This window comes from Maylandia zebra, linkage group LG2 (genome assembly GCF_041146795.1).
Source record: "Maylandia zebra isolate NMK-2024a linkage group LG2, Mzebra_GT3a, whole genome shotgun sequence".
NCBI classification, from domain to species: Eukaryota; Metazoa; Chordata; class Actinopteri; order Cichliformes; family Cichlidae; genus Maylandia; species Maylandia zebra.
The window spans coordinates 2,268,150-2,289,444 of record NC_135168.1 but is presented as its reverse complement, the minus strand read 5'-3'; the positions used below and the strand labels follow the sequence as shown (position 1 = coordinate 2,289,444).

At 42.7% G+C, this 21,295-nt stretch overlaps 2 protein-coding genes across 4 annotated transcripts in view; both read right to left on the bottom strand.

Annotated features, from left to right (window-relative positions):
• The window catches only part of enpp6 (ectonucleotide pyrophosphatase/phosphodiesterase 6), a 21,376-nt gene extending 5,850 nt beyond the window's left edge, over positions 1–15,526 (bottom strand). The window contains exons 1-5 of the mRNA XM_004566610.4: positions 15,005–15,526; positions 10,121–10,300; positions 4,167–4,278; positions 3,190–3,331; positions 2,888–3,067 (exon numbers count right to left, since the gene is read on the bottom strand). Coding sequence (XP_004566667.3) covers positions 2,888–3,067; positions 3,190–3,331; positions 4,167–4,278; positions 10,121–10,300; positions 15,005–15,260 — 870 coding nt within the window. The 5' untranslated portion in view covers positions 15,261–15,526. The remainder of the gene's footprint in view (positions 1–2,887; positions 3,068–3,189; positions 3,332–4,166; positions 4,279–10,120; positions 10,301–15,004) is intronic.
• A 1,512-nt stretch (positions 15,527–17,038) lies between these two features.
• Positions 17,039–21,295, bottom strand: part of stox2b (storkhead box 2b) — a 52,330-nt gene continuing 48,073 nt past the window's right edge. For all 3 annotated transcript variants that reach the window (XM_004566611.3, XM_076888157.1, XM_004566612.3), the window contains one exon: positions 17,039–20,622. In XM_004566611.3, the coding sequence (XP_004566668.1) occupies positions 20,418–20,622 (205 nt within the window). In that variant the 3' untranslated portion in view covers positions 17,039–20,417. The remainder of the gene's footprint in view (positions 20,623–21,295) is intronic.

Genomic DNA, 21,295 nt, shown 5'->3' with positions numbered 1-21,295 from the left:
CTTTTTGTACATGGAAGAAGTGGAAAAGAGGGCTTTGCTATCCTACCCTGGAACACCACCAAGCCATTGGTTCAGATATGTGGATGACACCTGGGTGAAAATCAAATCTCAGGACGTTCCACAATTCACGGATCACATTAACTCAGTGGACCGACACATCAAATTCACCAGGGAGGATATGAACAGTGGCAGGTTAGCCTTCTGTGACTGTGAGATTTCCATCAGTAATGGGGGACACCTAAAAGCTGACGTGTACCGTAAACCTACACATACGGATCAGTATCTAAGGTTTGACTCTCATCATCCACTGGAGCACAAACTGGGCGTCATCAGGACGCTACCACACAGAGCGAACACCATCCCCACTGACACAGCAGCCAGGGAGGCAGAAGAACATCAAGAAGGCCCTGAGTAAATGTGGTTATCCCAGCTGGACTTTTGTCAGAGCTGGGAAGGCTCCTAAAGAAAGCTCCAGCCGATCCAGGAGAGAAGGACAACCGCTGCCCACCTGCAGTGATCCCGTACGTGTCAGGAGTATCGGAGCAGCTGAGACGCATTTTTTCTAAACACCGGGTCTCTGTGGCTTTTAAACCCCAAAACACGCTGCGCCAAAAACTGGTCCCCCCCAAGGATCGGGTCCCCGACACAAACCGAGTAACATAGTGTACGCTGTTAAGTGCAGGAGGATTGGCAGGATTCATACAGCAGGGAAACCAAACAACCTCTGGCTACAACACAGCAGAGCCACCTCGTACCTCGACCACGGTGAAGTGGGCGGTCCTTTGTGAGCTGCAAATCAGGTAAGCAACAGCCTTTCTACCTTCTCAGGTTTCTACAGTAGAATCACCGTGGCGATCGCTTTGAAGTCTCTTTGTGCGGGGTTTCATCTTTGTTTTGTGCTGTCGGCTTTGTGTTCATAGCAAAATACTAAAGATCATACGTGTGTCCTCATCAGGATTTGGATGTGTGTTGGTGTGTGCAACTGTAGCCTCAGCTTTACAACATGCAATTAATTAGCACAAAGGTAAAGTGGAGCTAGTGAGAACCCAGTGACAACCAATGAGAGAACTGATAAGTAATATCGATAACAGAATCAGAATCCCTACATTCTTATTAATTACCATCTCTAGCCTTTACTACAGTTACCTCCACTTGTTATTTGTGAACTGAATTGAAAGAATGGGCTGAAATCAGGTAAAATGTATTTGTATATGTCATGGTCCTGGGGCCATGTTGGCCCAGTATTCTTAGTTTTTGTGTGTTTTGTATTTTGTTCCCTATTTATGCCTTGGTTCCCAGGTTGTTTAGTTAAGATGTTCCTTATTTGGTTACCCCCTGTGTGCCCCTCTGTGTATCTGTGAGCCCTTGTTTCCCCTCCTTGTGTTTTATTCCATGTTTTCCGTTATGTCCGTGCTCTCTCCTCCTGTCTGAACCTCTGTACTTCCTGTTTTACTTTGACAGTGTCTCGTCAGTATGCGTCATGTTGTGTTCACCCCTGCCCTGTCTCGTTACGATTATCTGTGTCAGCTGTGTTCCCCGTGTGCTCCCACTTCCCTCGTTTACCCTCTGTGCATGTATGTCCTCAGTTCAGTGTCGTGTTCTCCCTCATGACTGTGTGCCCCGCCGTGTGTTTCCTCGTGAGTCAGTTCCTTAGTGCTTCCCAGTTCAGTTTCATATTATTTTGTATCGCCTTTATCCTCTGTCAGCAATAAAGCTGTATTTTGAGTTCAGTCCTGTTGTCCCGTGAGTTTGTGTTTGGGTCCTCTCCTGCCTGCACACAGCCTGATCATGACAGTATAGCGCTTTACTAGTTCCTAAGGACCCCAAAGCGCATCCACCCATTCACCCATTCACACACACATTCACACACTGGTGATGGCAGCTACATTGTAGCCACAGCCACCCTGGGGCGCACTGACAGAGGCGAGGCTGCCGGACACTGGCGCCACCGGGCCCTCTGACCACCACCAGTAGGCAACGGGTATATTGCCCAAGGACACAACGACCGAGACTGTCGGAGCCGGGGCTCGAACCGGCAACCTTCCGAATTTCTCTGCCATGAGAAAGTTGGGTTGCTTTGCAGTATGATTTGCATCATTATTCATTTGCACCATAAAGTGCTGTCCAATCCATTTTGCAGTAAAGCCCTGTGCACTTGGGAATTTATCCTACTACTTATATCAGCAGTCACAACATTAATAATACTAAGGACCTGACTCTCTTGGTAAACCTATATGTGCATCCCATAACTCTGCCTTTATCGTGTTTACAGATAATGTGGTGAGCTTTGTTCCTTTCCTTCTTCAACCATTTTCATCCCATAATTATGGTAAAAGTTCATCTTGGTTTTAGCTGCCAAAGCTTTATGTGGCTTTCCTGGTCTCGAGTAGAAACAGTGGTTTGCACCTTGTTACAGTTCCACAGAGTTCTGTGAGTTTTGTGTGGATGCTTGCAAAGAGCTGACGTGTTAGCATATAATGTAGTTGCTTCAGCCCATGTCACAGTTTGCACTTTATCTTGTTTTGTCGTGCAATAAAAATACAAAATCCTTTTCATATCTCTAGTCCTCAAAAGTTATAGACAGGTGTGAGTGCTCAGGAAAAAACGATATTTGATGTAATGACATCATTGTAACTGTATTGTCATTATTGAATTCAGTACGCTGAAACTGCATTGTTGAAAAATATTATGATCTAATACTTTGTAATGTGTTATTCTGTATGTAATACAACCATTGGCTCATTCATTTGACTAAGGTGTAGTTTCCTGACAGTCACAAGTTTCATGACATAAAATGGTTGTGATTACAGTGACAATAGCACAAGAGTGCGAGCGCTCACAGAAATGACCTATAGTGCACAGAGAGAGCCAATGACTCTGGTTTCACCTCCTGGAACTTGTTTTCTTCAGGCCAAAGACTGACCACTGGGCCTCTGTCCATCATCTTGACGATGTCTGCCATGTTGATATACTTATCCAGCTCTATGACCTTCTCCATCCAGTGGATTTTTGTCATACCGTGGTCTGAAAACAACATTATATTCAGCTGGTTCACCATGTTCATCTCCTGCAGGAACATCACAAAAACAAGAATGAAAACGTTGAAAGAATGAAAGAACATGAAAACAAACCACATGACAGGAAAAATTGCAGAATCTGCAACTGTAGTGACAGTTATTGTGTTATTACTTTGATTTTGCTGTTGAGTTTCTGCATTGCAAGATCCAGTTGTTGCACAGCTGTTTTGACCTGACGAGAGTCTGGACCAAAGTGATGGCCCTCCACATCAATGTTCTCATAATATATTGCTGCCATGTCTGCTTGGTTTGATCTAAGACACACACACACACACACACACACACACACACACACACACACACACACACACACACACACACACACAAACAGATTAAATGGTTAGTCTTCTACCTTCTCTAAGTGTTATTTTCTTAAGTGCACCAAAAACTGTCACGCTCATCTTTGCGTCTTGTTGCACTGTCTGTTCTTCTGCTCTCTCTGTGCTGTGCTTCTTACCCAGACTTATCTTTGAATCAGCTCACTGTGCATCACCTAGGACTCTCACCTCTAGTCTCCTCATTCTGGATAAATGTGCCTTCCTACTTTCCACAGCTGACACTGCATTCTAGTTACCTCAGACATCGAATGCTGGAGCTCTGAGTGACATTACACCCATGTTCCAGTAGTAAAGTTAATAAAAGCAATGAAACACAGGCTCAAACTAATAAAATAAGGTGCTTACATTGTATGACATCTTACTGTGATGTGAGGTAGACATTTTCTGTAACTGTCCTTATGTCAGTGAAGCTGCAACAGTTATTGGAGGAACTGTTCAGCTGTTAAGTGTTGCAGCAGACAGCTGTGGTCATCGTGGCTGATGCAGACCTCATTCAGAAAGGGCTGAGCTCAGTTGATGGAGGAACACAGTGTTGATTCAAACTGCATTTAAATTGCAACAACAATAATGAATTCTGTCAGCAAACGACCGCTCCCTGTGCAAAACAGACCGTGAATCGATCGGATCTTCTATAGCTCTTTTCTATTGTACTAAGCACTCAAAGTGCTTTTCACAACTTGCCTCATTCGGCCTTTCGTACAGACAGTTTTTCTATCCAGCTAACATTTACACACATTGATATTCATGTTACCTTAAGACTGTTAGTGCATTTGTTATTGATGCTGTGAGATTTTTCTCTGAGGGGTTGTACACGTATTCCTCACAGAAAGATGGACGGACACCCAGAATCTCCACCTCACAGCCTGAAACACATGAAATGACTCCATCATTTACAGGCACCTCTGTAAACAGTTAACATGCTATGATAGCCCATTACCTGTATGTCATAGACAATAATTGCTTATTATGTTGACCAGCAGCCATCAGAGTGTATGTGTGTTGTTATTCTAACAAAAGAAATTACAGCAGTTTCCCTTGGTTGTCATTGTCCCTCTCTGAACCTGGGTTTAGTGTTTTTGGGGTCAGGAGTCTTTGTATTGTAATCTTTGTGTTTGGTTGGTTATCGTTCTGTTATTGCTGGAGTTCAGCTTCATTGTTCCCTTGTGTTTACTCGTCTTCTTTATTTTCTGATGGTTTGTATAAGTTGGTAACACTTTCTATTGCAACCTGCAACTAAGGCGCAAGTACCCTGTAATTACATGTAATGTCAGCTAACAAGTCGGGTTTTTACTGGAAACAATGAAATAATTACACTGAAAGAATTTATTTATTTCCACATCTTCAGTACGCTTTTCAGGGCATGGGCCATATTATGGAGTGACTTACTGAGTTGTGACAACTGCTGTGGCTTCATGCTGAGAGAGAGCACTTCAGATGTGATGCTAGCTTTAATAGTGTTGATGGAGAAGTATAAAGAAAGCCAGAAGGAGCTGCACTGTGGATCTAGAGAACGGCTGGTGCAGTGCATGTATGAGGACAGCGAGACAGTGGTAAAGAAACCAACTCTAAGCCCGTTCTTATTCGCAGTGGTGATGGACAGATGAGGTCAGGCAGGTGTCTCAGGGGGGTTGCTGAGGACATTGGGATCTGTAGTGATCTAGATGGAAGAGAGCCTAGAGAGGTGGAGGTATGCCCTCGAGAGAAGAGTCAGAATACATGTGTGTGAAGTAGCAGCTGATTTCAATCTGTGTGTCAGAGGATTTGGACATTACTTTTATTGTCACTGCACAAAAGGATGAGAGGAAGATGTTAAAGTGGAGACTGCTGCAGGACAGAACAACAGCATCATACTGTTAAACACAACTGCAGCTCTTCACAAGCACAGACAGCACGGTAGCGCTAAGCCAGCCAAGAACCCGGAGTGATGTTAAAGCTGTCCCCAGACCAGCACTGTGATAAAGTCAGCCGCCATTTGCAGTGAAGCCAGGCGGTGCTGAACACAAAATTTCACAGCTTTAAAATGAATTTGTTTCATATGTTTTTCTTATGCGTGTAAGAAAAATAATTAATAAATCACTGCGAACAAATTTCACCCGTTCTTTTGGAGGTATATAACGAAGCTCTAACTAAAGGATGCTTACCTTCAACCATGTATGATAGCACTATCTCTCTAATCCACAAGCCTGGTAAGGATCCTTTGGAACCTGGTTCGTACAAACCAATAAGTCTATTGAACGTAGATAATAAAATATTGTCAAAACTTCTGGCTATGCGATTAGAGATGGTTCTCCCAACAGTTGTGTCGGAGGACCAAACGGGATTTGTAAAAAATAGACAGTTATCTTTTAATATTAGAAGGCTATTCAACATTATATATACACATAATACTTCTGATCACTCTGAAATACTACTCTCATTAGATGCAGAGAAGGCCTTTGACAGGGTTGGGTGGGATTTCCTCTTCTCGACCCTGTCAAAGTTTGGCATAGGCCCTAATGATATCTCCTTTGTTAAGCTGCTTTACACAAAACCTAAGGCCTCGGTTAATACAAATAATATAACTTCTAGTCCTTTCCTCCTCCACCGCTCTACAAGACCAGGGTGCCCTTTGTCCCCATTGCTATTTGCACTTGTCATAGAACCTCTCGCCATTCAATTACGCTCTGCAAAGGATTATAAAGGAATAAGGAGATTTGGTGTAGAACATAAGGTGTCTCTCTATGCAGATGATTTGTTGCTATATATCACTGACCCTACTAAATCATTGCCAAAAATTATGACAGTTTTAACTGAATTTGGGAAAATTTCTGGATACAAAATCAACCTAACAAAAAGCATATTGTTTCCTGTTAGTTCTTTAGAAAAATTAGATAGTGCTACATTGATCTCGTTTCCTTATACCATCTCAAATATCTTCAAATATCTTGGAATAAATGTAACCCGTGAATTCTCTGGCCTTTTTAAATATAATTTTATTAATTTATACCATCAAACTGAACAGAACTTGGAAAGACTGTCCAAACTGCCCATCTCGCTTGCTGGACGAGTAAATATCATTAGGATGAGCACTTTACCCAAATTTTTATTTTTGTTTCAATGTATCCCAATATTGATCACAAAAACCTTTTTTAAGAAAATAGACCAGTTAATCTCTCAGTTTATCTGGAACAAGAAGACACCCAGAATAAAAAAGATATTTCTCCACAGAGCCAAGATTACAGGAGGAATGGGGTTGCCTTGCTTTCAGCTCTGTTATTGGGCCTGTAACATACGTTGTATGTCATTCTGGGGCGGGGAACATAGACCTGATTGGGAACGGATGGAAAGTATGACTTTTTTCTCCAATACTCTTAAATCTTTGGTTCATTCAAACTCAGATCTGGGTGAGCATAAATGTAAAAATCCGGTAGTGTCTGACTCACTAAAAGTTTGGTCTCAGATTAGAAAGCATTTTCATTGGCGTCAGTGTTCAATCTTTACACCATTAATCCATAACCAAGCATACACATTGTTCTCAGGATCCACATTCCAGTTATGGACTTCCAAAGAGATACACACAATCAAGGATCTGTTTATAATCTTTTTCCTTCGTTTCAACAACTTCAGCAAAAATTTTCCATAGAAAACAGAGATTTTTTCAAGTATTTACAAATACGTCATTTTTTTAAAGAAACGTTTCCATCCTTTCCCAATGAACCACAAAAACTGGTTTCAGATGATCTGTTCTTAATGAACCGGCTAAAGAAAGGAGCTATTTCTAGGATCTACAACCAACTTTTGAAAATAGACAGTACAACTACACTGGACCACTTGAGAAATGCTTGGAGTGAAGAACTGGCTACTAACATCACTGAAGATCAATGGACTAAGGCACAAGAACTGGTTCACTCCACTTCTGTCTGCTGCAGGCACGGACTGCTACAATTTAAGGTCCTGCACAGACTCCATCTGTCTAAACTGAAGGTTTCAAGGATGTTTCCAGGGGCTGACTCAAGATGTGATCGATGTGGCCAGAATTCTGCCTCACTTTCAATGATGAGGATGTAACATCCTGGACAGGGAGGAACGCTGGTTTGAGGGCGGAGTCAAGGAGGCCATTTACGTGAAAAGGGAAAGACCATCTCTGAATGGAGGAGGGGCCTAAGGGTACATCTGTCACCATCTTACAATGCTGTGATTGCAGCCATTCCCCAGCTCTGTGAATGGGACTCGTGGCCATTGATCAGTGGTTGTTGATCAGTGGTTGTTGATCAGTGGTCATGAGAATTTGCATAATTAAGATTTAGGAACTGACCTCCCAGCCCATTGTTCCTTCAGTGGTTTCAGTCATTATGCAAATGTCCTGTTTATAAGATTGAAACCTGCAGTCAGCTGAGACTGAAGACGTCACCGGGATGATTGAGCATGCATCAAGACAGAATAAGGTGTTTGGTCCCCTATTTGTGGCACCTATACCAGCTGTCACAGAGAGAGAGGCATGCTACACCCTGGAAATGTTACCAGTCTGACATATACAGCCTTTTTTCACTAGTGCCTACTTGTGTCAGGTGGGCACGGCTCAACTCGTTTTTAGGGTTTTCCATCAGGTGGTGGTACCCAGTGTTGGTCAAGTTACTTGAACTTCCCCAAAAAAGTAATCCCGTTACTTTACTGATTACTTATTTTCAAAAGTAATTAATTACTTAGTTACTTTTTAAAAACACGATTTACAACCTGAACAGGTGATAAAGCGATAGATCTTTTTAAAACTTGTTTTATTAGTTTTAATCTTTTAACTTTATGCATCAAGCAAAAATTTAATTATATGCAACATTCTCTGACTGGAAGAAATTAGTTTAACATTTAAACCTATTTTCTGCACATTCCAGCTCATAAAATAAAATATTTTTTGTGTTTACACTCAGTCTTTCAAATAGATGCAAGTAAAACACAGCAGAAAATAAATAAAGTCAAAGACTCAGCGGTCCTGTTGCTCTATTTTCACCTGTAAAGCAGGAGTGGGGCAGGCGGAGGTTTACCCTGGTGCAGGTGTGCCGCGGTCAGTGGAAGGATACGCCAGTGTCTCTGTGAGTTTCCCATTACGTCGTAGCTACTCGGTGCTTGTTTGGAAGTTTAGGGGTTTTTTCGCTGTAAAAAGAAGTTTTCTTCCCACGCACAGCGGACACTAATGTTTTTGTCACTTTTTATGGAATCAAACTCAAAGTAAGGTCAGTACTTCCACGCTTTAAACGCTGCACGCTCATACTCTCTCTGCACTCGATATGTGATCCATTGTTGATCTGCACACAGCTGTTGTCACGAACGTCGCACTCGCTTACGTCACTGTCGTGAGACATTCTCGCAAAAAATCACGGTTTTAGTAACGCAGTAACGCAGCGTTCCTACGGGAAAGTAACGGTAATCTAATTACCGTTTTTGCAATAGTAATCCCTTACTTTACTCGTTACTTGAAGTAATCAGATTACAGGAACACGTTACTGCCCATCTCTGATGGTACCTGGTAACAGGAATCTTTTCAGTACCTACTCAGTCAAGGCTCAAATCGATCTGAGGTAATCAGAAAATGTGACATCACCAGACTGCATGTCGCCAATCAGGTACTCAGTTGCGTCACCTGATAAGTCATGAAAGCGTCTCCTTCATGAAAATCAAAACTGCCACTTTTGGAACAGCGGAAATGAGAAACACAACAGCGTGGTCCCCGAGTCTGACGGATACACCACGAACGTCAAGTCTAGTGGAGCCAAGTAGCTACTCGTGGAAAAGAGACCGTCAAACCTTTCATGCTTACATTTATAGCTACAGTTGAGAATCACAAATGAAACTAATCCTGTACATGACTTTGGACTGTGGGAGAAAGCCACAGCGCCAGAGAGAATCCACACAGAACACCACAGCACTAAGAGTCACACTGCTGTGCCACAGGAGTGAACTAAAGCAAACTGAAGGTTGCAACAATTCCTAAAGATCCAGAAACACAGTCACAGCCACCTCGAGGTGAGGGATCACAGGCCTTTAAGAAATCACTGAGGTTTGGAGGAGGTGATAACAAATAGCTAACAGTGGCTGCAGCCATTTACTGAGCAGACGAACTGGACCTGAGCTGTTAACTCACTCTGATACCAGACTGGTTGAATTACTCAGATTCCTGAAGGCTGACGGCCGCCGTCCTTTCTTTACATGACCTGAGGATTGTTAGGTTATTATATAAGTCTACGCCATCATAACGGCTGTTTTCAGCAGCATAAACAATAGTGAAGGTAAATCCTTTATACCTTAGGTTGTGTACATATCTTGTTTTATTGGACTTTGACTGTACCTAAAATTAAAATTCGACGTCAATGACGGCACGTCAGCACGATCCAAGGGTTCCTTTGTTTTCTTTTAACCACGGATGCAGCTAAACCTTCAAACATTGCAGTGTCTAAAATGGAAACCAACGAAAGATGTTTTTTTTCTCATTTGAATATTTATTATCACTCGATAATCAGACGAAAGCATTTCTTATCCGATTACTTGACGGAATAATTGATGCTGAATCGACAGTTGCTTCCCTATTTTGGTCACCAAAACTGTGAGCGCTGATAAATGCTACTTTTAGCTAATGTGCAGTTTGCAAATAACAGCTTGCCATTGCATTTCCACTTACCACCTTAATAAACAGACAACTTCAGATAGAATTTCACATTGATCGTGTGCACGTACCTGGCCAGTAGTACATGAAAACCTTCCTTCCCAGCTTCTGCAAGGTGACCCACAGTGGTTCTGACCCGTCCCACCAAATTGGCAACCGGCTGTCAGGATTGGTCCCAATTAGGAATTCTTTCTTGGAGACTTCATCCCACATGTAGTTTCCAGTCATCTGATGAATATCACAATGACGGCCTAATAATAAGAACAATAATAATAAAAAGTAACATTACACTGTATGCAAGACAAAAGTTGCCCCACAGCTCAGAGCACATCGCTTTGTAAATCATTATTAAACCCATAAAAACCTTTGTTTATGATAGTTCTGCTGCCTGGAGCAAAGCCTGTAATCCCAGAGAACCCCACAGAGGAACCTACGGGGTTCTCTAGTTCCTGTGTTACACTGATCATCCTGTGCTCAGGCAATAATCTGGATTAGCTCACAGAGCCACAGGAAACATTACCGGCTGCAATACTGAAATATTTTCTCCCAAAAAAACTTTAAATAAAAACATCAGGTAAAAAAATATCTAATGAAATCAAACATGTTCAAATTACAAAGATGGGCCGCCGTGCATCAGCCCTACAAACACTGACAGCAGCTCATTGGTTCATTTTCATTATTCACACTGGATTGTCCAATCAAATCTCTTAATGCCACTAGGCCCTCCTCTACCTTTACTGTGCTTCCCTCGAACTACCTGCTGCTCCAGATCACACGTAACTGCATGTCCAGCCGTAGCACGCTGACGACCTTCTTCCTCTTACAGACGCTCCTTCATAGCCACTCGTGTTTAGCTCCACTCAGATTCTTTTATCACCACACAAACTTCACCTTTTTAAATAAACAGCTTAACCTGTAATCATGACAGAACAATCTGGCCACCCTCTGGACCCAGACCTGACCTACTTCTATGACCCGTTAAGAGGTGAACACAAGTCTTCGGGCCCCTGGTTCAGCAAGTAATAATAATAATATTAATGACTTAGATGTGTATAATGTATTTATCTTTCAACAAACCCAAAGATGCTTCACAACAGTATAAATAAACAAAAACAAGACTAAAGGTTCAAGGTTTCGTTGAAGACTTGAGTTTTGAGAAGTTTCAGTGACGGGCTCGTGTGAGGGTGAGGGGCCGCCACACAGGGGTGGAGGTGGGCGTGTGGGACAGAAAGCAGACCCATAGCTGAGGATGCAGCAACCCAGACTGTGTGTATGGGTGCAGCAGAGGTACTGAGGGGCCAGGGCATTGAGGGATTTGGAAGTAATGCAGGACTTGAGCAGGAGATTTCTGAGGGTGGCGTTGATGTTTCCAGAGCTTAGTGCCTCATAGAAGCCTGGAGGAGCTCTGGACATACTGGAGCTGCTCCATTATAGTTATCAAGCCAGGTGGTGACAAGGGCACTGCTTCTCAATTGTTTTCTGTTACGCCCCCTCAGGAAGAAGAAAACATTTCACGACCCCCACTCTCCCCCCCACTATAATTAGTATCACTGTCTATAAAATTGTTATTATAAGCACATCTTGAGGGTTTGTTTGCTGCACTTCATACCTCCTGCTCTGTGCAGTGTGGGACTGGACTAGAAAGAGAGAGCAGATTTCTCCTGTTTTGGCTTCCTGTTAAATCCAGAATTCAAAATCCTGCTCCTCACATACAAGGTCTTAAATAATCAGGCCCCATCTTATCTTAATGACCTTGTAGCACCATATCACCCTATTAGAGCACTTCGCTCTCGCTCTGCAGGCCTACTTGTTGTTCCTAGGGTGGCTGTGGCTACAATGTAGCTGCCATCACCAGTGTGTGGATGTGTGTGTGGATGGGTGGATGACTGGATATGTAAAGCGCTTTGGGGTCCTTAGAGACTAGTAAAGCGCTATATAAATACAGGCCATTTACCATTTATTTATTTCCTAGAGTATTTAAAAGTAGAATGGGAGGCATACGTCATTTTGTGCGGCCGCTCTAAGTGTACTGATATGACTTTACATCTTCTATGAGAGTTTGTGTTTTATTGTGTCCAGATGTGTAATTAAAAAAACATGTACAGCTCATTCATGAAGAAGAAAGCTTTGTAACTATCCCCACTAGTGAAGAGTGTGACATTTCCACACCCCTGAGGTCTGCAGAGCTGTTGTAATGGAGGTCCCTTTATATGCACTTAAACTTCTGTCAAAAGGGTCACATGACTCGGATACGCACAGAGTGGTTTCCTTTATCATGTGGTTGAACTTTGCACAGCTGTAGGCTTTGTTTCTGTTGAAGGTACGTTGCAATGCACAGCGGTCAAAGGTCAGCCGGTTTGAACATGTGCAAGTACTCCTGGTTACGCTGTGCTCGGCTCAGCACAACAGGAACCTTTATTGCGTGGCAATAGAAACGAATGGGTTTCAGAGCGCACGCCGCGTCCTTTTATTACAGCCCCTTTCACACAGGGCACAGCTGGGGTTTCCCATGATGCACTGAGGGTTTCTCCTTCACACCTTTAGCACTGTCGCTAAAGTGCTCAGCTGTCTGATTGTTGGGTTTCTTTGTATCAGGTTATTGTAGCGTTTTAATCTTACAATATTGTGCGCTACATAAATTGGATTGAACTTTTTATTTGACTGTAACATGTAACATATGAAATATGTATCGTAGACTTAAAAGGTGGGTATTCGCCGGTGCGTGCCATAAGAGTGTGTGAGCTGTGTGTGAGGTTGGCCCATTAAAACCAGCGTTGGCCTCAGTTTCGCTATGTGCTTCTAATTTTATCGTATGTTTGTGCTGACAATGACTTTCTTTAAAAGTCTTTTAAGAGTAATATATTACTTATTACTTTTATTGATAGTAATGCAGTATGTTACTCAATTATTCGCAGAGAAAGTTACCTGTTTCACCCCTCGTTACATTACTTTCTCACTACTCTATAAAATGACCTGAAATGCATCGTCACAAGTTAACAATATATACCTTACAGTCCCACACACCAACACAACTCCCTACCCTCATGAAGTATTTACATATGCACAAAATCAACGAAACCCAAAGCAAACATCAAGTGTAAAGAAACTTCAGAACAGTTACCACCAAGAAACAGAGGCTGCAAGCCTTTTGTTAGGTTGAGGTCTGGCTGCTGGTCTGGGGTTCACATACACTAGACTGTACTATCACTCCAAGTTCTTGGCTTATTTTCTGTTAGTGTGTTTATGTGGATGCTTTCTGAACTTCTGTTATCCATATGAAATGAGTCTGTGTCAGTCCTGGGCACAGTTTGCATTTTATCGTCACACTCTTATCGTATGACATGGGCTGCCCACACTCATGTCCAGACCAAAAAGGCTAGGCAGCGCCTGTACCACCTACGACAACTGAGGAAGTTCAGGGTCTCTCCAGCGATCCTCAGGACTTTCTATACAGGCGCTGTGGAGAGCATCCTCACACAGAACATCACATCCTGGTTTGGAAACAGCTGTGTGAAGGATAAAAAAGCTCTTCAGAGAGTGATCCGTACAGCAGAACGCTGCTGCAGGACTGCTCTCCCTCCCTACAGGACATTTACGTCAGGACTTGCTGGACTAGAGCAACTCTGATTTTGAAAGACCCGTCCCATCCCAGCAACGAACTGCTGGCAGAAGGTTCTGCACCATCCGAACAAGAACAGAGAGGCTCAAGAGGAGTTTCTATCCTCAGGCCATTGTGTGTTGAATCAGCCCCCCCGCCAAGAGTTCTGGCAAACAAAAACTGCTCTGGATTTTAGCACATTACAGTTCTACTGACTTTTCTGTTGTATAAATGACAGAAAATTACAATAACACTGCACACAGTCTCCAAAATTGTCTTGTAATTTTGTATCACATTTTTCTTCTGTTATACTCTCGTAATTATTGTGACAAATTCAAATAATTTATTGGCAAACAAAAGTAGATTTTTTTTGAGTAAAAATTATTTATGGGCTAACAAATATTTATGCTTTAACAATTTATATTTGCGTGTTACTTTAAGGTACGCAAAACGCATAGAGACATATCTCCAAAGTATTTTTTTCTATTTTGTATAAAAAAATCAAAAGACTGCTGGCAGATTTACACATTTACAGTATCAGTATTGGTCATAAACCTTGTTCTGTGTGTATCCCTGAATATTTGCTGTTCTCTTATACAGCACAACCCAAACTCATCAGTATTGTGATGTTTAAATCTCCTCTGTGTAGATAGAAGCCTTTTCATGTGCCATGTTCAGATAGTTAACTTCAATTATTACATATTATACAATTAAACTAACTGCAGACAGACTTTCTTTTTAAATTATTTAGACAGTATAAAGCTAATGTTTAACTAGGCAGTCAGAGATTACAGAGAAGTCTCTTATTATCAGTTAAGCAGCGTAAAAAGAAGCATCCAAACAGCTTTGGAGAAAGTGAGAGCTTCCCCGTCTGTGAGCAGGCAGTCCCAGCTGAAACTCTGAACACAAACTGATCCCGTCAGGAAGATGACTTAGGATGCACGGCTTGAAACTATCCCAGCCGCCATTACACTGCTGGACAACACAGGAATGTGCAAATCGCACACGGACTCTAATGACTAATGTGTCGTGTAGACGGCTGGATTTTAATCACCTACTTTTTCTATTTATGTGTTTTTTGTTGTCCTCTCACGGCCTCAAAGTTAATGCGCTTTTATGTATAATTAAAAGGCCTCTCAGGGCGCCTCTAGTGTAACTTTTATGTTCTTGGGTTTTACATGTTTTACATGTTTTACATGTCCGGGTAATTAGATCTGGTTGTTTAGGGCCTAAAACATTTCCCCAGCTGATTAAATCAAACGTATTTGTTTGATCAGCTGGGAGTTACACCTAATGTCTTCTTACAATATCAGTTATTGTGTTAGAAGCTACAGAGACGCATAAAGAGACGGATTACCTGTCATCAAGGAATAATAATTAGGGTATGACAAGCTTGGGAAGTCCGGCGTTAAGTGGTCAACCTTCACACCATTTTCCACAAGCTCACGAAATCCGGGTAAATGGTGCAGGTCATCCATGTAGTCGTAGCGGAATCCATCGATCAAGAACACGAGTAACGGGTGCGCCTCGACACCCAGCTGTCCTGCGTCAAACAGCAGCAGCAGCAGCAGGACGGTCCGAGGGCAGAACGCAGGAGTCTTTCTGCTGGACATGACATTAACGCATGATCTGCTTCTCTGTCTAAAACTTTATGGAAGAGGGAGTTTGCCCCTGTGCCGCAGCAGCAGCTACCAAAGGTTTCTCAGTGCGCACTCGATGCGAACCTGTTGGCTGTGCCGATCACTGATCATCGACTTCCGATAACAGCATTCGTGCAGAGAAAGATTCATAGACGGGGCAAATGTGTATTTTATATTAACATGAAAATAAATACTCCACCATCATGATTTCACCAACATAGCACCTAGTTGATAGGAACTACTTCTCCTTCCGCCTGTCACTATCCAGAGGTAACTATGAGCCTCGTCAGTCAGCCTATGAGGGGCTGCACGAGAACATTAAACATGCGCGGTGGTCGCCCGTCAGTATCCGCCTAAAGATCATCCACAGCCATGCATGTTGTTCTCGAGCACATTCAAGAAGCATTTCATTGATGGACTTCAGGCTCAAAATCATATCGCTCACATTTGAAACCCTTAACTTTACTCCGCGGCTCATAAGACTTTATAGGACTTATTGTTGAATTTAACTTTGTCTTGGTTTTTGCGTGATGAAAAGATGACGTATTCTGCTCCTCCCAGAGAGGTTTATTCAGTTCTCTCCTCCTTCATTCACTTCAGTGGAGAGGCATTGGTTCTTAAGTTACTGCCAGCCACAGCCTAAATGGCTCACATGTTACTATCATTTATATGTTGAGGCATCTGACAATCAATATTATTTCGAAACATCATTAGCCTCCCCCCTACTCCCCTACTCCCCCCCAACCTCTTTGTGTCTGTGTGTACGTGCACACCCCTAAAAGTGCACCCTGAGGCTGGAGACCAAAAATTCACACAAAGGTGAGGACACTTGTCTAGATAACACCAGGTAGTACGGTAACTTGTGTTGTAAGAACAGGTGCACCCCCACAACGCTCACCAAAATCATCAGTAAAACCAAGAAGCCCCAGACTGGTCACAGCTGATAGCAAAGAGTAAGAAGAAACCTGCACTGCACAGATGTTTAAAGCCCCCACAGAGATCTAGTATAAGTCAACCAGAAGAGCCCACCACACCGCAGAAGCTGAGGGACACCGAACAGACCTGAAACCCAAGCAGAGCACTGGCCAACGCAACCCAGGTGCCATGCCCACTCCCAAAGGTGCAAGACAGCCATCCCCAAAGGAGCCTACCTGAGTCCCAGTCTCCGGGAACAGAGCGGCACCCATCCCAACCCAGAGAGCGGGGCGAAGAGACAGAGTACCAGGCCGGCAGGGAGGACCCGGGCCTGCACCACACAGGACAGCACAATGTATACAGATTAAGGAAAAGAGAAGGTGGCTCCAGGACCCATCAGCTCTGTGGCCCACTGCTGTGGAGCAGTGCATCAGCCTAGACCGACAGAAGCATAGCTAGTGGAGGATAGTCCAGCCAAAAAGTAACAAATGCATGAACTCGTTTTTCAGCATCACTCTGAGACAGGATGCAATACTGCAATTCTTTGTTGAACCCTTTGAATTAAAGCTTCGGTTACATATTGGTGTTTGCTGGTGGAGGCAAAACGACAACATATTCATGGAAACCAAAGATATGATGCAGACTAATGACACGTATTTGTTTCATCCACACTGAATATCAAAAGAAATGCTTTTAAAATGTATCAAGCAGTAAAATCACTCGAGTGGCAGATCACACACATGCAGCCGTTTCATCTGCAGGAGCCCTTCTTATGCTGCAGGTCTGGCAGCATCGCTTTAAAGAAGGCTGCAGTAATGAATGAAAAGACAGCGATGTAACCAAACATTGTTATTTTATTATCATAAAAAGTAACACAATCCCCATTAGGCATTACATACACTACAACAACAGTAACACCAGTACGACACATCAAAGGGACTTTTGGATATTATAGACATTTTTAAAAATCCCTCCTTTTTATTATTTAAATTGTTTCGACTAGTTATAACAGATGAACATAATTTACAGGTATGACATATTGTCACCATTAGAAACATTGTTATTGTTGAGAATCTCCAGTCTTAAAAACAACCGCTAATGTTGAGGGAAGACATTTCATGGACTGTCACTGTAGAAACAGGGATTGTGCTGGAGAAGGGTTGATGTAAGGCCACTGGGCCAGGCGACAATGTGGAGGCTCGGGGTAGGGAGCAGTGCAAACATTAGAGATGAGAGACACGTGTTCCAGCAGGCACACAAAGCCCCATTTCACTGGTGGAACAAAGAAGGACCCCGCTGCTGTGGAACAAGAGCTAAAAACCTTCAAACGTGGTAAAAGAGATGCAGAGATTCATTTCTACTATTGAGGCTTCAACCTAGCTGTGACAGTAAGCCTAAGGTTTCTGTATCTGCAGGGACAGGACTCACTCTCAGTGGTGAAGGTGGAGCAGTGATATCGGGACTTATTCTCATCTTTCTATAGTCTTACAACGTGGGTACAAATGGCACAAACAACCTATGTGTAAAAGTATAATTGGGACTAAAATCCTAGTGTAAAGGTAGTAAGAAAAACTACCTACTCTAGGGAAAGAGCAGAGACGAGAACCTTATTACAGAGATAAAGGATGTTTCGCAGATTTGTTGAATAAAGGTGACTAAAACTGGTAAAAGTGGTAGAAACCTTCAGGCATGATTGACTAAGGGCTACAATTCTAGAATACTTAACATTGAACACTCTGTTCCAGAGAACAGAACATCCCTGAGGGATACAACCCAAGAACTGCAGGGGACCCGATGTAGAACAACACAGGGGAAAATGCAAAGACCAACAAATGACGTCAGTTACACAACAAGTGAAATGTGGATGTGAAATTGTTTTTTAATGAGAACTTTTCTGAAAGTCAGCACTGGATGGAGTAAAGGAAAAGAACAGTGACGTCGACACTTTGATATGTAGTGTGATAGTATATTTATGGTGCCCTCTAAAAGTCAACTGGAATCCAACACGAGCAGCTTTTACTCCACACTGTTCATGTGTCAGTTCAATATGCCGTATATACACAGACGGTAGGGTGAAATATCACTGTACCGTTAACCTACTCTTGGAGAGCACTGAATACATGTGTTTGTAAGACATTCGCAGGCTAGAGGCTAATGACAGTGATGTTTCAGACTGTCTTTCGCTTCTATGGAGGTAGTTGGTATAAGTAGAGAGAAACTTACCGGATGGCAACAGTGAAACAGAAAAAGGGATGAGAGGAAATCACTGCTAAAACACTACAGAGTGTGTGGAACCCAATTTCAAGCATGATTTATAACAATTTTCAAATGTAGCTTTTAGTTCACACATCACTGTGACGTAGTCAGGTGCTCCACCTGCCAGTCAGTCTGGACTCTGTGCTGCTGGCCAGTAAACGGGAGAATGGTCAGTGCCAGACATATGCAAGCACAGCAGCCGTATGATACTATAATCTCACCATATTGTCTTCATTTTTAATTATAGTCTCGCTGACCACAAAACATCTTAGCACCAGGAGTGAAGAGCTCAAGGTTTTGATTCAAGCCGTTTGAAGACAAACTGAAGTATTTATAAACTTGATAAAAATATAAATCGGCGAAAAAGCTGTGCAAAAATACTAAAAATGTCAAATCCCTGTCTTTTTCTCTGTGTGTGTATACCAGACTGGATGCTTTGTTTGTTAGAGCTTGCATTCTGTGTTGGACTCTAAGTCACTACAAGTGCAACTGCAATGTTGTACATGGCACATTAACATGTAGCACAGACTTTGCTGTTCTCACACAAGGATTTATAACGTGAACTCTCATGCACTTCCTGTCTCTGGAACGTGGGCGGTTATTTTAGTAAACAAGTAAACGTTGACCCCTCATGTCCACTGATTAAAGCCGTTTCACATCGAGGAGTCTAAATTTTGTTGTTTGATTCACTTGTTCAGAGTTTTTTCCTTTATTGTGTTGTCTTGTCGAGGTAGTATTTCCAACAACGCGCTGCTTATAGTCTCCAGATTGTTGGTGGTGGTTACTGTGACTAGAATGACGATATCTGTATTATAGGAGGAAAGACGAGCAGTGAAATAAGCTGTAATAACGCCTGTAGAGCCTCAACAGCGTCTAAAACTCATCTAATAAATACGTCCAGAACCTGAATGAAATGAATCTCAACAAGAAAAGCGACTCAGGATACCAAGAAATATTTCATGTTACCTACACACATAATATACTACACAAATGTAGTTGTCGGTGTAGAGTATTGTAATGTATAGATTTATAATGTAAATCTGATCACTGATTTTGGGGGTTTTTCCTCTATGAGACTGGACAAGGGACTCTATGTCCACTGGACTAATAAGACAGTTTTTGGATGGACTGTAGCCAATGGACATGAAGGGTAACAAAAAGAACAAAAGGTAAAAGTCTGTAATCATCAATCTCATCTCTGGACCTGCAGCCGTCCATGTTTAACTGCTGCCTGCACAGAAACCGCCAACAGTGTCGGGGAGTTCAGATGGGCACCATAGACATAAGAAATGCTTCCATACATTCTACAGAAATGTTCTCGTATAAAACAAAACAACTGTCCTTTATAACCACTTCACATGTGTTGTTATGTTTTGGAGTGATGATAAAGGTTTTTATTGCCATTTTCTGTGGCACTGCACCTTAAAGGGTGTTGCCATTGGCAAATGTTATTTGAGGGCAAACAGAGACAAGTAATGAGTAAGAATTGGTTAGTGAAACTCTGGGAACCCCTTATAGGTCAGGAGGACTGATGCTTCTCAGGGTGTAATACCAGTTGACACCACAGGAGGGGGTTAAGTAATCTTAAGCAGCTGAATGGGCGTGAAAATAACATAACCTGAGATTACAGATTATCCAAGCATTCAGTCACTCGCTCAGTCACTCACTCACTCGAACCCACACGTATGAAAAACACAAAAGCTGTAGTGTGTAAACTAGAGGCTAGAGAATGACAGTGTGCAATATCCTGGTGTGTGTAGTTCTGTGTGAACGAGCTGCTTCCTGGGGATCTAACTTCCTGTCTGTCCATCCATATGTGTGTTAGCAGGTATAATCACAAAGGACCTGTCACAGCTGCACTGCCAGTCAGTCTGTCAGCTTTCACTGTAACAGTCCATGCAGACTGATTTTCTGACCAGTCCACTGGCTCTGTGTTCTGCCCAGCCCTTAGTTCTGACCCTAGACGCTGGTGATTGACGCAAGGCAGGCACTGGGCTTCTGGAGTTTTTCTGGTTGGGTGCCAGCAGGTTCCGGAATGGCACGGAAGGAGAAAGGAGGACCGTTTCCAGTGGTGATGTTGAGGTGGCCTGGGCTCAAGGCCAGATTCTGCCGTCGGTTACTCTCCACTATTGAAGAGGTGTTAGATGCTAAGCTCTCTCTCGTTCTGCAGAGTGACAGAGACACAATTAGAAATAACACAACCATAAGAGAAGGTTCTTCAAGCTGACATTGGTGTGTGTGTGTGTACATATATATACATACACATGTGTTTGTGTATATAAACTACTAGTTAAAAGTCTGAGAACAGTTATACAGTTATTTGTTGCAGTCGTTCAAGTCCAGTGAACAGCTTGAAATGGTACAAAGGTAAGTGTTGAGCTGCCAGCGGTTTAAAACAAAGGTAAGGTCACCAAAACTGTAAAATAATGTACATTTCACAATTATACAAAAAGGCCTTTTTCAGGGACAACACGGGTAAACATTTTAAATCTGTTCTGCAGCAACGGAGGCTGATCAGCCTTGAAAGCTGCTGCTGTTACTTCCTACATGCACCGAGTTGGTCAGGGCTTCATCCTACAGCAGGATAAAGACCCCACACAGTCCAAGCTGTGGCAGAACCACCTCAGGAACAAAGAACAAGATGAGCTTGGAAACATGGAGGTCCGGCACAGTCTCCAGACCTAAACCCATCGAGCTGGTTTGAACTGGACAGAAGAGCGAAAGCAAAGCAGCTACAAGGTCCACATTCATGGGAACATCTGCTCCAGATGTGGGAGAAGATTTGATTCGTGTTGTAGAAAGAAGCCACGGCTGTGTTCAGCTGTTATATCACAGGG